The sequence below is a fragment of the Papio anubis genome, chromosome 1 (genome assembly GCF_008728515.1).
Source record: "Papio anubis isolate 15944 chromosome 1, Panubis1.0, whole genome shotgun sequence".
In the NCBI taxonomy this organism is placed as follows: Eukaryota; Metazoa; Chordata; class Mammalia; order Primates; family Cercopithecidae; genus Papio; species Papio anubis.
Genome location: NC_044976.1, coordinates 38055342 through 38071545, shown reverse-complemented (window position 1 = coordinate 38071545; position 16204 = coordinate 38055342). Strand labels below are relative to the sequence as shown.

The following is a 16204-nucleotide window of genomic DNA, read 5'->3' as shown; positions in this document are numbered from 1 at the left end:
AATCTCACATGTGAATGTTTTCTAGGCTGGTAATAAAATCATAAGCCTGATTGTGGCATTTAGAGCATGGATGTAACTTAAACCTCTGGACCAAATGTGGTATTTACAAAACTGATTGATTTCTAAGTTTGTTTAGATATTTATGCTTGGTACAACTGTGAAAAATGTTGTGTTTTTGCTTCTTAACTGTTCAGTATGATTTTTTTTTGATAAATAAAGGATACCCATAAAAACACCTAATTCATAACTATACAGCTCAATACATTATCAAAAAGTTAAAATACCTGTGTAACCACAACTCAACTGAATTTCAGTTCAAGAAAAAGAGCATTACAAGAAATAGAACATTACCAGCTCTCAATAATTTTGAAAATTTTATTTCATTGATGCTATTCACTAGTTTCTTATTATGCCTAAAAGCTATCATCCAAGACTTTTTTTAATTGTGATATAACATTGACCATTAACCATTTCGGTGGCCATTTTAGCCATTTCAGTGTTTCAGTGGCATTAAGTACAATCACATTGTTCTGCAGCCATTACCACCTTCCATCTCCAATAGGTTTTTATCTTCTTAAAATGAAACTCTGTACTAGTTAAACAATAAATCCCTATTCTCCCCTCTCCCCAGCTCCTGGTAACTAATATTCTACTTTATGTCTCTATGAATTTGGCTACTCTAGGTACTTCATATACGTGAGATCATACGGTGTTTGTCCTTTTGTGATTGGCTTATTTCACTTAGCAGAGTATGTTCAAAGTTATCTGTGTTGTAGGATGTGTCATAATTTCCTGCCTTTCTTTTTTTCTTTTTTTTTCTTTTTTTTTTTTTGAGACAGAGCCTTGCTCTCTTGCCCAGGCTGGAGTGCAATGGTGCGATCTTGGCTCACTGCAACATCTGCCTCCTAGGTTCAAGCAATTCTTCTGTCTCAGCCTCCTGAGTAGCTGGGATTACAGGTGCCTGCTACCATGCCTGGCTAATTTTTATATTATTAGTAGAGATAGGGTTTCACCATATTGGTCAGGCTGGTCTTGAACTCCTGACCTCAGATGATCCATCCACCTCAGCCTCCCAAAGGTCTGGGATTACAGGCATGACCCACTGCGCCCGGCCAGTTTCCTACCTTTCTTAAGGCTGAATAATACTCATTGTATGCATAGACTGTATTTTGTTTGTCCATTTATTTGTGGATGGATACTTGGATTACTTCACCTTTTGGCTATTGTGGATAATGCTGCTGTGAACATGGATGTGTAAATATCTGTTCAACCCCCTGCCTTCAATTCTTTTGGGTATATACCTGAAGTGGAATTGCTAGGTTGTATGTTAATTCTGTTTTATTTTTTTGAGGAACTGCCATACTGTTTTTCTTCCAGTTTTTGTTGTTGTTTTTAAGTTCTAGAGATGGGGTCTCGTTATGTTGCCTAGGTTGATCTTGAACTCCTGGGTCTGCCTCAGCCTTCCAAAATGTTGGGATTACAGGCATGAGCCACCTTGCCCTTCCCGAAACTGCCATATTGTTTTCCATAATAGCTGCACCATTTTACATTCCCCTCAGCAATGCACAAGGGTTCCAGTTTCTCTACATCCTTGCTAGCATTTGCTATTTTCTGTTTCTTTTTTTCTTTTTCTAATAGCCATTATAATGAGTGCGAAGTACATCCATGTCTTTTTTTTTTTTGAGACAGACTCTCACTCTGTTACCCAGGCTGGAGTGCAGTGGCACCATCTCTGCTCACTGCAACCTCTGCCCTCTGGGTTCAAGCGATTCTCCTGCCTCAGCCTCCTGAGTAGCTGGGATTACAGGTGCACACCACCACTCCTGGCTAATTTTTGTATTTTTAGTAAAGACGAGGTTTCACCATGTTGGTCAGGCTGGTCTCGAACTCCTGATCTCATGATCTGCCTGCCTCGGCCTCCCAAAGTGCTGGAATTACAGACGTGAGCCACCGCAACTGGCTGTCTTTTTCTAAATAAACTTTTTGTAATGGAAATTTCCCAACATATAAAGAAAGTAGGGCAAATAATGAAATGAACTACCCATATATCCATCACCTAGAGTCGATAATTATGAACACTTGGCCAATCGTGTTTCACTTATAGTCTTGTCTCTCCTTTCCCTATTGTTGCAATGCAGGTCACAGTCATATACTTTAATTTATTGTACTTTAATATACTATTATACAGGTTGAGTATCCATTATGCAAAATGCTTGGGACCAGAAGTGTTTTGATTTCCTAGTTTTTTCTGATTTTGGAATATTTGCATTATATTTACCAATTAAACATCCCAAATCTGAAAATCTAAAATCCAAAATACTCCAGTGAGCATTTCCTCTGAGTGCTGTGTTTGGTGTTCAGAAGTTTTCAGTTTTGCATTTAGTTAATGACTATAAAACATACCCATAAAACCGTATTAAATGTAAATCAGATGTCTAGTCTTTGTCACCCACATCCTTATGTCCCATTTCTTTTCATCTGAATGTGTAAGAGGCAAAGAGTTAACAGATCACCCAAAGATGACAATTTATATTAGTAAGCAAGATTTAGTACTTTTGTGAGTTATAGTTTTTGTTAACTCTGTGAGTAAGAGCTCTGCTTTCTTTAAACCATTAATACTCTTTTCTTCTTCCTGATATTTGGTGGCATTTGTATTATCTATCATAAGCAGTAAAATAGGCCACTTCCTTTAGTAAATAAGGTGAGCTAGCTCTGGGTTACCTTCTGTTTGAATTATATTTGTGTGTCCATTTGTTTAAACTCACCATTTTAAGGGCCTCTAGAAGATACACCTAAAGGCAGATTACAGGAAGAAATTTTATCTAGCCTTCTAGGGTTTGTGATAGAAGGTGCTGGTAGAGATATTTATATTTTGACCTTGTTGGAAGTGTGGGTAATTGTACATTTGCAGCTATGGATTTGACACTGATTAACATTAATTAACATTAATCTCAGTGTAAAAATTTAGAATCCTTTTTACCGTAACATACTTAACAGGGGTTAGAAATCCTCTACTAGCAAAATCAAGTTGTTGCTGTGAGCTCTTTAAAATGTGATCATTTGGAATTCTAAGCTACAGCAGAGTCAACCAAGGGCTGTGGGAAAAGAGGGAGACAGAGAGGAATAAACAGTTATTGTTAACTCTTTCCTCCCTTTAGTTTTCTTTTCTTTTTTTTTGAGACAAAGTCTGGCTCTGTTGCCCAGACTGGAGTGCAGTGGTATGATCTCAGCTCACTGCAACCTCTGCCTTCCAGGCACAAGGATCCTCCCACCTCAGCCTCCCCAGTAGTGGAACTACAGGTGTGTGCCACCACACCCGGCTAATTTTTGCATTTTTTGGAGAGACGCAGTTTTGCCATGTTGCCCAGGCTGGTCTTGAACTCATGAACTCAAGTGATCTGCCTGCCTCAGCCTCCCAAAGTGCTGGGATTACAGGTGTGAGCCTCTACACCTGGCCTCTTTCATTGTTTTTTTGTTTTTGTTTTTGTTTGAGATGGAGTCGAGTCTCGCTCTGTTGCCCAGGCTAAAATGGCGTAATCTTGGCTCACTGCAAACTCTGCCTCCTGGGTTCAAGCGATTCTCCTGCCTCAGCCTCCTGAGTATAGCTGGGATTATAGGCACACGCCACCACACCCAGCTAATTTTTTGTGTGTTTTTAGTAGAGATGGGGTTTCACCATGTTGGTCAGGCTGGTCTCAAACTCCTGACATCGTGATCTGCCTGCCTTGGCCTTTCAGAGTGCTGGGATTACAGGCATGAGCCACTGCATCCGGCCTCCCCTTTACTTTTCTTAATTTGCACAGAAGACAGCAGTGTATAATAACCATATTACCTTGTATAACATTAGAAGGAAGTCTTGTTCAAGATACACAGAAAAGAATACTCTATGATTTATGATTCCATTAATTTTCAGGTATGAGAATGTGAGTCTGCTGTCAGGCACAAATTAAATGAGTTTAAAAGGCAGAATTGATACTCCTTATGGCTCTAATTTATGTTATTTTTTATTTATATGCTGTTTTACTATTTACTGATTTTATTTCATTGAAGATAGCTTATATCCGTGCTTGGTAAATGACCTCAGTCGCTAAGAGCATAGAGGCTTCTGAGTATTAAACAGTAACACTAAAATTATTTCCCTTTCTCTTTTAGTTATAGTGACAGTAGTAGTGATAATGACAGCAATTAGGTAGTAGTGACCCTCACGCGGCCCTTACAATGTGCCAGGCAAAAACCAAGTGCTTTTTAGTAGTAACTCATTTAATCCCCACAACAACCCTATGAGATAGATATTATTATTTTCATTTTATTGATGAGGGATTAAGGCCCAGAGAGGTTAGTAACTGACTTCTCCAACTACAAATAACTAGTAAGTGGCAGAGCTAGGACATGAGCTGAGGCAGCCTGGCGCCAGGGTCTTTCCTCCTAACCATTACACTGTACCGTACTTATTTGACACCCATGTAAGTAAAGGGAAACGTGAGATAAAAATGCTTTTAACATCTTTGTGGGCTCTACAGAACTTATTATTTGTTCATTCAGTGCTCCCTGTAGAATCAGTGATTACAGAGAACATTTAATCTCAAAGTATTCATCCCTATTTTCAAACTAGTATTTTCAGATCTCTTCTTGGAGACCTTGCATTTAGAAAAAGTACACTTGAACTTTTTAGTCGAATTGGCAGATCAAGAGCCCACAGACAGGATATTGCCTTTGAGTATTGAGATTGTCCTTGCTGACCTCTGAAGCAGTAATTTTGATAGATCACAATGTTTCCACTAGAGTACAGCAGTATTAGGGGTTCTGACTTCAAAGTGTGTATATGTATGTTTTCTATGTATTTTTGTAGACTCCTTCTCCACAAAGGGAACCAATCTTATACAAATTCTGAAGACCTTTTCGAGCCATTTAAATCCAAGAAATACCTAAGCATTTTGAAGTAGAACTATGAGCAATGAATGCAAAATGTTACCTTTCTGGAGTCTTGTGATAAGCAAAATAAATAAAACACCCTGCCCAATTTGCAGGGCTTTAACGTTCTGGCCATGCAGCATTCGTTTTTACTAATTCTGGGCATGTATTTACATATCCTTCTTACCTTTAAATCTGAGCTAATAGCTACTATTTGATAAGAAAACCAATGCTCTGTTTTCTTCTTTGTTTTGGGTTTCTTGGATCTGACTGTGCCCTCTGTTAGAATACGTCTGGTGCTTTGGGTCAGTGAAGTGTTTGGCAGGAGGGAGAAACAGATTAATATTTCTGTTCATAAGTATGCATTTTGTATGGATGTGGTTGACTTTCTCATGTAAATTTTCTTTCCCCTAGGTTTATGAAGGCCTAGACATCATCACCAACAAGGTTTCTGCCCAAGAGCAGAGAATCTGCCGGCACCACATGATCAGCTTTGTGGATCCTCTTGTGACCAATTACACCGTGGTGGACTTCAGAAATAGAGCAACTGCTCTGATATCCTTAGGAAAGGCAGCAGCTGGGTTTGGTGGGTGAAAGCAGCCCAAGCCAAGAGAGAAGTTTTCCTTCTAGTGGCAATTTCTTCTCAGAAGGGGCACCCAAGGCCTAACTACTGATAGATGCCATCCCCATCAGACTATGGACTGAAAGATACAGTGTCTTTGTCACTCAAATTCTTGTCCTTAGACTGTGGCATCATCATCCTCTGGGAACTTGTTAGAAATGCTGATTCTTGGGCCCCACTCCAGACCTACTGAATCAGAATCTGCATTATAACAGGAGTCCCCAGTAATTCATATGCACATTAAAATTTGAGAAGCACTGTTTTAGTGATAAGAACACTGATTTAAGAATCAGAAAATTTGTGTTACAGTCCTAGAACTGCCTTTTTTACCATGTGAATTTTACTGGGTAAAGCATTTCCTTAACCCCACTGAGCTTCGGTTTTCTATCTTTTAAATGGAGATACGAAGTTAATCTATAAATATAATGGAGTTATAGTTAGAATTTCAAAGGGATTGTTAGATGGGAGAGGACTGGAAAATATAGTTCTGAGTAAAACCAAGAAATTTTTGCAAAAAGAATAATGTAAGGGGGATTGCCCTTATGTCTTAACATGCAGACTGCCTTTAGTATCTGGATTGCTATATATTAAAAGATTGAAAAGTCATAATAATTATAATAGCATGGAACTTATTTAGTACTAGATATATTTGTGGCACAGAATAGAAAACCCAGATATAGATTCAAATGGAAGTGTGTAAATTTTTTTTTTTTTCTCCTAGAGACAGTCTCACTCTGTTGCCTAGGTTAGAGTGCAGTGGCACTGTCATGGCTCGTTGCTGCCTTGACCTCCTGGGCTCAGGTGATCCTCCCACCTCAGCCTCCCAAGTATCTGGGGCTACAGGTGCTTACCACCACACCCAGCTAATTATTTTTATTTTATTATCATTATTTTTTGAGACGGAGTCTTGCCCTGTCACCTAGGCTGGAGTACAATGGTGCAATCTCGGATCACTGCAATCTCCGCCTCCCAGGTTTAAGTGATTCCTCTGCCTCAGCCTACCGAGTAGCTGGGACTACAGGCATGCGCTACCATACCCGGTTAAGTTTTTGTATCTTTAGTAGAGACAGGGTTTCACCAGGCTAGTCTCGAACTCCTGACCTCGTGATTCACCTGCCTCGGCCTCCCAAAGTGCTGGGATTACAGGCGTGAGCCACCGCACCAGGCTATTTTATTTTTTGTAGAGATGGATTTCGCTATGTTGCCAGGCTGGTCTTGAACCCCTGGGCTCAAGTGGTCCTTCTGCCTTGGCCTCCCGAAGTGCTGGAATTACAAGTGTGAGCCACCACGCCTGGCCCCAATCAGCCTTCTTGATTCGACAGGTGAAGGTACTAACTACTGAGGCCCAAAGGGTAGAAGGGTGATTGTTCAATATCACAGTCATTTCATGGCTTGCACAAATAAGTTAAACCTTTTCCCGTGAAGTATGTCCTATCCCATCTTCTTTCCTCTTTCCACTCTCTCCTCTTCTGGAATCTTAACATTTTTCCCTTCCCCTTTTCATTGCTCACTTTCCCTTTGTTAATCATACTACAGGTTGAACATCTGAAAATCTAAAATCCAAAAGACTCCAAAATCCGAAATTTTTGGAGTGCTGAGATGATGCTCAAAGGAGATGCTCATTGGAGCATTTCAGTTTTCAGATTTTCAGATTTGGGATGCTCAACCAGTAAGTATAATGCAAATAATTCAAAATCTGAAACATTTCCTTGATCCCAAGTATTTTGGATAAGAGATATTTAACTTGTATACAATTTCCACTTTGCTCCCTATACTTAATTTAAAGGGGCAAATAGAGAATTTGTTTTCTCTTTTTAAAACAAACGATGTTTTCTCTTTATGATCCTTGATTGATAACATCTTTCTTCCCACTCCACCTTAACTGCTTAAGGGTTAGTGAGATTCTAGTAGAAATGAGGTGGTCTGTTTCTATGCTGGCAAGTTGGCCAACAAGGAGAAGAAGTGTGTAAATGATTATTTCCTGGATATTGAAAGTCTTTTTAAAAAAATTATTTTCAGCCAGGCACAATGGCGCACGCCTGTAACCTCAGCACTTTGGGAGGCTGCAGTGGGTGGATTGCTTGAACTCAGGAGTTGAAGATCAGCCTGGGCAAGCAACATGGTGAAACCTTAACCTCTACAAAAAATACAAAAATTAGCTAGGTGTGGTGGTGCATGCTTACAGTCCCAGCTACTTGGCGGCGGGAGCTGAGGTGGGAGATAACTCGAGCCCTGGGAGGTCGAGGCTGCAGTGAACTGTTTTCGCGCCACTGCACTCCAGCCTTGGTGACGGAGTGAGACCGTGTCTCAAAAAAAAAAAAATTATTCTCAGGAGCGAAGGCCTTCTTAAAGCAGATAATTATCTGTTCAATGGAGATTCTAAAGAGAAAAATGTAAAGTAGCAGAGATATAAAAACAATAGTGGCTAAAGTAAATTGAGTGCTTATTATTTTTTAGGCATTGTGGTAGGGGATTTCTGTGCATTGTCACATTTAATTCTTATGGGGATTTTTACAGGTGAGAAAACTGAAGCTCAGACAGGCTGAGTAACTTGCCCAACAACTGAACCTGGAAATTGAAGTCTATTTATCTTCAGAACCTGTGCGTCTCACTTAATTTGGTGAAGCCTCAAGTGGCAAAAATGTGATAGTCTCTCCTGATGGTAGAGACTGACTGAGTCTAAGAATCTTAGGGAAACCAGCTTGTGTTTTGCCTTAGAAGGCAAAGTCACGCAATGGATGCCACCTTGATGGCCTCCTGAGCAGCTGACACTTGGTTCTTTGAGAGTCCTCGGGCTTGTGCTTGTTGAACTGATTTGGAATACTAATAAAACTTTGACTTTTAGCAGCAAGACCTAGAAAGTTCTAGAACTGGAAGGAATTACCACTATGCATTTGTCTCTGGTTTCTGCAAGTCCCTCCAGAACTGATTGGACATGATTCTGGAAATTTGTTGGAAACATTGAGGGCTGGTATGAATGCATTTTGGTTCCCCCCCTTTCTCCTCTGCTCTGCAGATAAATGAATGTGGTTTCTTGCTAATAGTGTCCTTCCCAAGTGAGTCAGGATTCCCTTGATATTTAATATCGTGGTATCTTTCTTAATGTTCACATTGAAGATATATTTGCTCGAGACAAAATTCCTATTGTCGTGGGAGGAACCAATTATTACATTGAATCTCTGCTCTGGAAAGTTCTTGTCAATACCAAGGTAAGTTTAGTTCACTTGTAACTCACTGAGGAAGTGGGTTGCTCTTTCTTGCTGGCTAATTTTAGTGGGAGAAAGGTTGACTCTTGCCTATTTCTTATACTCAGCAACTATAATTTTCCTACTTAATATTCTCAAGCAAATGCCACCTCCATATGTGAAGTGAGTTCCTCCAGGCTGGTCTATGGGAAGGGGCTGTGTGTGGGAAAAATGTTGCTGTGTGGATTAATTAGCATCTCCATATAAATTAACAGTGCATTAGGCCGGGCGTGGTGGCTTACTCCTGTAATCCCAGCACTTTGGGAGGCCAAGGTGGGCAGCTCACCTGAGGTCAGGAGTTTGAGAGCAGCCTGGCCAACATGGTGAAACCCCGTCTCTACTAAAAATACAAAAATTAGCCAGGCGTGGTGGCACACACCTGTAATCCCAGCTACTAGGGAGGCTGAGGTGGGAGGATCACTTGAACCAGGAGGTGGAGGTTGCAGTGAGCTGAGATCGTGCCACTGTACTCCAGCCTGGGCAACAGGGCGAGACCCTGTCTCAAAAAAAAAAATAATAATAATAAATAAAGAGAGAGAGAGATGCGATTCAAGATAAAATATGTATAATTCTTTATAAAAATTATATTTAAAAAAACCCAGTACATTAGCCTGATTCAGTATTTCCTGGCTGGCAGCACAGTATGTGTATCAGGGAGATGTCCAACACTGACCTTATTTACATACATGCTACTATGTAGGGTAAGACTGTGTAAACTGTAATTTGCTGGCAATCCTGGTCTCCTTGTTCACCCTTGCTGAGAAGACTAGACTCCTGGATATGTTAAAATACATATATTAGCCCTGGTACCTGTTTGAACTTCTGACAAGAAAGCAAATAGCCAAGTGTTTCCCTATGTTGTAAGTCTTCTTTTTTGTTTGCTGTGGCCTCACAGCACTTACCACAGCATATTGGAATTTTCTGTTTATGATCTGTCTCTCACTGTATGGCAAGATCTTCTGATTATTCTGTATTCCTGACACTTAGCAAAGTGCCTGGCACGTACACTGTCTCAGTGTTGGTTGAATTAAATTTGCTTCTAAACCATCATTTATTAGCCCCAGCAGATGGGCACTGAGAAAGTGATTGACCGAAAAGTGGAGCTTGAAAAGGAGGATGGTCTTGTACTTCACAAACGCCTAAGCCAGGTGGACCCAGAAATGGCCGCCAAGCTGCATCCACATGACAAACGCAAAGTGGCCAGGTAAGAAAGCCTGGCCTGCTGACCCCAAATTCCTTTACAACTAGGGAACAGTCAGTTCTTCGGTTTGCCCAGGTGATGAGAGAGATTTGGTAATAGCAGTTAGTGGAGATGGATGTGTTGTTCTAACTCAGCAGGTTGGGAGGCCCTGAGTTATTGCTTCAGTTCAGCTCCCTCAATAAATAATTGCACCCTACTTTGTTATGTTTTAAATGCATAGTACAATATAGTTTTCCCCTAGGGCCTATATAATGTTGCTTCATTTTCTATTTGATCTTTGCTTGTATAACAGTTTTCATATACATTTTTTCTGGCATGCAGTTTGTTTACATTGTGATTTGGATTTCATAATTGATTATGCAATGCCGTGTTCTGCCCCAGCAGCTTTCCCAGTGGGAGGTGGATTTTATAAACTGTCTCACAGATCAGCTCACCTTTGCACATGGAAACTATCTGGTAGGGAAGAAAAGTAGTGAATGAACTCACAAGGTCATGTTTTTTTAGGTTGTTTTGAAATCACAGCCTCATGTTAGGTTTATTTTTCTGCAGAATTAGGAGTGATACCACTTCTGGCATAGTAGAACATCTAATGAAGGACCTACTCTATTGATGGTTGTGCAGATTAAATATTAAAGTAACATCTCATATTCATAGGGGTTGTGAAGTACTCCACTGAAATGAATTTGATATTTTTCATCCTGATTTTACCACCCTCAATGAAACTCAATGTTAGAATATAGGATTTAAAACATTCATTATTATTATTACTTTTTTTTTTTTTTTAAGAGATAGAGTCTAACTTTGTTGCCCAGGCTGGAGTACAGTGGCACGATCATGGTTCACTGCAGCCTTGACCTCCTGGGCTTAGGTGTCCTCCTGCCTTGGCCTCCTGAGTAGCTGGGACTACAGGTGTGCACTGCCATACCTGGCTAGTTTTTAAAGTTTTTAATTTTTAGTAGAGATGTTTTGCTTTGTTGCCCAGGCTGGTCCCAAACTCCTAGGCTCAAGCGATCCTCCTGCCTCAGCCTACCAAAGTACTGGGATTATAGTCATGAGTCACAGTACTCAGCCAAGAAAAGGATTTCTTCAGGTAGGGTTGTCCTTTGCACGGCGAGCGGGTGGGGCACAAATTGTATTATCTAAGTTTTCTCACCCCCTTAAAGGCAATATAACCCCATTAAGAATGCATGTTTTAGATTAACGAAGTTTATACTTTTCAGTATCCAAACATTTTAAACACTTTAATAGAAAACATTCAAGTTTTTTTTAAACTTAGGAACATTATGATAAACATTCATTTTTATATTGTTTGATTACATGATTCTAGAGCTTGGTGTTTGTTATTCTCTCCTTTTACTAGTCAGTTCTTTCTTATCACCTCTCCTCATTTTGCTGCTTCTAAATGAGTAATGAGTTTGAGAATTTTTTCTTAGTAAGAGTCAATAGGTTCTAAGCAAGAGCTCTAGAGTCTCATTTAGAGAATGAGAACTTTTTTTTTTTTTAATCTTTCTTTTGGCTTGAGGCTGTATTTTAACTCCAGATAAGTGAGATATTATCTATTCCTACATTTTTTTTCTCATAGATCTTCTTTGAGAAACCAGTGATACTGAAAGACAAGGGGTCTACACTCTTGTGTTAGGGTTTCAGGAAGTAGAACTGGGTCAGGAAGAGAAAGATCACTTTCAGGCTGATAAGTTGCAATCACCCAGAGTGGTAGAGTATAGATTGGGGAGTTAAATTACCTAGTGCTGCATAACATAATAGATACAGACAGAAGTGGATGGTGGCTTAAGAATAAGTATGTGAGTTCTTTTCTCAGTGATCTTTGTGCCAGTAGAGCACTGGATTAGCCAGGAGCATTCTTCATTAATTTGACATATTTAAAAAAGAAAGCTGATGAGCTGGACGTACAACATGCTTTTGTACTGTGGGAAAGGCACGCCAGCGAGACCAGACTTGTTGGCTTGTTACAAAGTGTCCCAAACAAGCTCTTTTACTGTCTATCTGAAAGGGAGTGAGTACCATTCTGTTTGTATAGAAGAAATCTCTTGTTTCTGAACCTATTTAACTGATTTCAGAATAATTTATGTATCTTTAGAAAAATAGAATTATTTTTTACTTTACCTAAAGTTTTCTTTAGTACCCTTTTCTGAGTAGCTGTAGGACTGGAGTAACCCTAGACCTTCATGTCTTTTGGAACTTAATGCAGTGAAAATGAGATTAAGCCTCTCTGCGTCCCCCCTTTTTGAAGAGACAGGGTCTGTTGCTGCTTAGGTTGGTCTTGAACTCCTGAGCTCAAGCAGTCCTCCCAGTTTGGCCTCCTGAGTAGCTGGGACTACAGACGCACACACTGTCATGCCTGGCTTTCAAGAATGAGGCTTTCTATAATAAACAGCCTTTCTCCTTGTTTTACCTGAGAATGAATATTTTCTATTGGTTTTTACGGGTGTGCCCCCTCCCTCCCCTTTTAAATTACTTAGGAGCTTGCAAGTTTTTGAAGAAACAGGAATCTCTCATAGTGAATTTCTCCATCGTCAACATACAGAAGAAGGTGGTGGTCCCCTTGGAGGTCCTCTGAAGTTCTCTAACCCTTGCATCCTTTGGCTTCATGCTGACCAGGCAGGTAACAGCCCTTTGATGCCCTAGAGTCCATCTGTGATGGAACTTAGAGTAATAAGTTACTGTATAGAAAATGCTTAGAACCATGGGTGGCTCGTAATGAACCCTAAACAAGTATTAGCTATTAATTTTATTATCATTATCATTATTTGTTGACTTAGGCACAGTGCCATTCCCCCTAGATATCTGTTTGGAAAGGGAGAAAGGATAGCCCTGGCACTAGGAGAAGACATCATGGGTAGAGTGGGATGGGATGGACAGAATGGGAAAGAGACTGCCATCCAGGGAAGGTCCAAAGGAGAAAAAGAAGGAAGTCTCTTGTGGAAGGTTGGCTGGAGGCTAGAATGTTCTAGAAGCAGTACGCCTTATAATTAGCTTGCTAGCCTGATGGTATTTTGTTGCTAAAGTATAATTATGCCCTGTGATAGTAGTAACTTATTCATCCAGCAAACGTTCAGTAAGCATTCAGTGAAGTGCTGGGTATTCTGTGTGGTACTTCGTTTTCAGAGTTGAAGAGGCAGTGTCTTTTCTTAAGGAATTCCCAGTCTAGTGAGACAACAGACAAGGAGATAGATACTATCTGTGTGTCTATTATTTATTTGACAAATGCTGGGCTAGATATATTTTCAGGGTGCTGTAGGGTCACAGAGAAGGGATGACGAACATTATCTGGGGGGAGTCAGAGACCAGTTTGCAAAGGTAGCCTATGATAGACCTGAAAAGATGACATCATTATGTGGAGAAACAGTAGAGTGTAGCACTGAAGAGCACAGGCTCTTGAGGCAGACTGTCTAATAGCAAATTCCTGATCTACTGGCTTCTAGTTATGTGAACTGTAAGACAAATTAGTTTACCTTTCTGTGTCCCAGTTCTCCTGTAAAACAGAGATAATAGTAATAGTACATATCTCATAGCTTCATTAAGGATTAGATGAATTAATACATGTAAAGTGCTCAGAATGTGTCTGACACATGACGGGTCCTCAATAAATGCAAACTTTCTAGGAAGGTTACTGTTGCTGTAGGCCAATAAATCGCAATGGTAGAGATGTAGAAGAATATAATTAAAATGGTGACAATCTATTGTTAAATTAACTGCCATAAGTTGATTTAAAAAAGGAATTTTTCAATAATGAAATTTTGTAAATAAAATCTTCTACTCTACAATTCAGCATAAAATAATGGTGTCTGATTCATAGTAAAGCTGTTTGTCACATCTGAACAATTACAACCTCTCACTCTTTGCTCCTTTGCTTGGCTCAGTAGTTTAGAATGTATCTAGGATGTCTTTGGATGAAAGTTCCATATTCTTATCCGAGGTGTTATCTAGGGGTTCTTAAACAAAGTAACACTGAGTTACAGTATAATGACACATTAAATTAAAAATAAGAAAGGTAAACCAGGGGATCCTCAGCCACCTCTAAAACACATTGGGATATACATTCCATGTGAGAATAAAATATTTGTCCTTCACAATTGCTGTAGTTGTATGCTTTCTCTATATGATGAGGAGGCATGTGCTTCATTCTGGCTGTTTTTATTTGGAGCTGCAAAGTCTTAAATGTGAGTAAATAAAGTATGAATTATTACAATAATCTTTGGAATCTGAATTCTTTCTTCCATTTGGATAAATTCTCTTTTTTTTTGTGACCACCTGTTCACTCATGATGTAAGTATATAGTAGGTACGTACAACTTGCTTGCTGATTGATGGGCTGATTTGATTCAAGTTCTAGATAAGCGCTTGGATAAGAGGGTGGATGACATGCTTGCTGCTGGGCTCTTGGAGGAACTAAGAGATTTTCACAGACGCTATAATCAGAAGAATGTTTCAGAAAATAGGTGAGGATTTGGCTGTTATTCTGACCTACTGTCCATCTTTTGCCTACAGTCAAAAGACCATAATGCTAATACTAGCTTTGGGTCTACCTGTTTATCAGCCTTCATTACAGATGCAGTTTTTTAATCTTTCAGACAGTCCCAGGAGTTAACTTTTTAAGAAAGTAACCTGGTGGGTAGGGGAGGGGAAAATTTCAGAGAATCAGTAACTGCTCAGGATCTCAATTTCCTTATCTGACAGATGAAATGGTTCAACTAGGTCCATCTCCAAAGCGCCTGCTAACTTTTAGGAGCAATGGCTCATCTGCTGATGCCCTCCTATTCCCAGCCAGGACTATCAACATGGTATCTTCCAATCAATTGGCTTCAAGGAATTTCACGAGTACCTGATCACTGAGGGAAAATGCACACTGGAGACTAGTGACCAGCTTCTAAAGAAAGGTGTGAATTCTTCCATCTGACCTAGTCTTGGACATCTTTGGGTGGCAGGGTACTCTGCTGGTATGGTCTGAGAAAGAGCCAAGGCTCAAAGCATCCCAAGTAGCCTTCAGCTCAGAATTGAGATTTTTGTCCACCAAGTCTGACATTGTACTGCCATGACTGACTTTCTCCTGCTGGGCTGGGAGGGCCTGCCTCTCTGCAGGGTAAGGAGTGCTTACCTAGATGCTGTTAAATCTACTGTATCTTTCAGGTATCGAGACTCTGAAACAAGTAACTAAGAGATATGCCCGGAAGCAAAACCGATGGGTTAAAAACCGTTTTTTGAGCAGTAAGTCTCATGTTTTTCCTTATACTATGGGTCTGTTTTCAATAGAATATAGATGTCCTCAGCTCACCCAGAAAATGAATTTTAGATTCCGGGCCTGTTCTGAGATTCTGGATCTGACCTAGGGGAAGTTCTATAACATAAATGATTATCCAGGGATATTTTCTTGTGATGTCTCAGGAAAAAAAAAAAAATTGTTTGCATTGAGGAGTCTGCCTTCTGCCTTGAACAGATGGATACTGGCTGCAAACAGCTAAGAACAACAGCAGCATCTTCTTAGGAGAGTTGGTGTTCAGGGCTGATTTTTAGCTTCAGTTTTGTACCTGAAGAGCAGTCAGATTTCTGTAGGGAAGATTTCCTAATTACAATGTTTTTTGGGGGCCAGATGAGTAGTATAAAAAGACACCTTCACCATTTCTCCCAGCATCTCCACATGGTGCTTCAGATTGCTTCAAATGAAACTTTAATTGCACAGCATTTTTAAGGGAAAATAAAGGAAATTTTTATTCATTTGGCCCTGTACTGTGTCTTTGGCACTAAATTTGGTGCCATACATATATTATTGAGTCTTCAAGGTAGGTGTTATTCTTTTCTTTTTACAGATAAGAAAATGAAGGCCGGCCGGGCGCGGTGGCTCAAGCCTGTAATCCCAGCACTTTGGGAGGCCGAGACGGGCGGATCACGAGGTCAGGAGATCGAGACCATCCTGGCTAACCCGGTGAAACCCCGTCTCTACTAAAAAAATACAAAAAACTAGCCAGGCGAGGTGGTGGGCGCCTGTAGTCCCAGCTACTCGGGAGGCTGAGGCAGGAGAATGGCGTAAACCCGGGAGGCGGAGCTTGCAGTGAGCTGAGATCCGGCCACTGCACTCCAGCCTGGGCGACAGAGCGAGACTCCGTCTCAAAAAAAAAAAAAAAAAAAAAAAAAGAAAATGAAGGCCTAGTGAAGTTAAATAACTTGCCAAAAATCACCCAGCTAGTCGGCAGTAGATAACTGAACGCAG

The 16204-nt window shown here is 40.2% G+C and overlaps 1 protein-coding gene across 4 annotated transcripts in view; it reads left to right on the top strand.

Moving 5' to 3' along the window:
* TRIT1 (tRNA isopentenyltransferase 1) overlaps positions 1-16204 on the top strand; it is a 48893-nt gene that overhangs the window by 27194 nt on the left and 5495 nt on the right. For all 4 annotated transcript variants that reach the window (XR_001903945.3, XR_002522779.2, XM_003891645.5 and 1 more), the window contains exons 2-8: positions 5326-5466; positions 8644-8742; positions 9837-9982; positions 12460-12602; positions 14327-14438; positions 14764-14876; positions 15127-15204. Coding sequence is in view for 2 of the 4 variants with exons in the window: in XM_003891645.5 (XP_003891694.1) it covers positions 5326-5466; positions 8644-8742; positions 9837-9982; positions 12460-12602; positions 14327-14438; positions 14764-14876; positions 15127-15204 (832 nt within the window). In the remaining 2 variants the exon portion in view is untranslated. The remainder of the gene's footprint in view (positions 1-5325; positions 5467-8643; positions 8743-9836; positions 9983-12459; positions 12603-14326; positions 14439-14763; positions 14877-15126; positions 15205-16204) is intronic.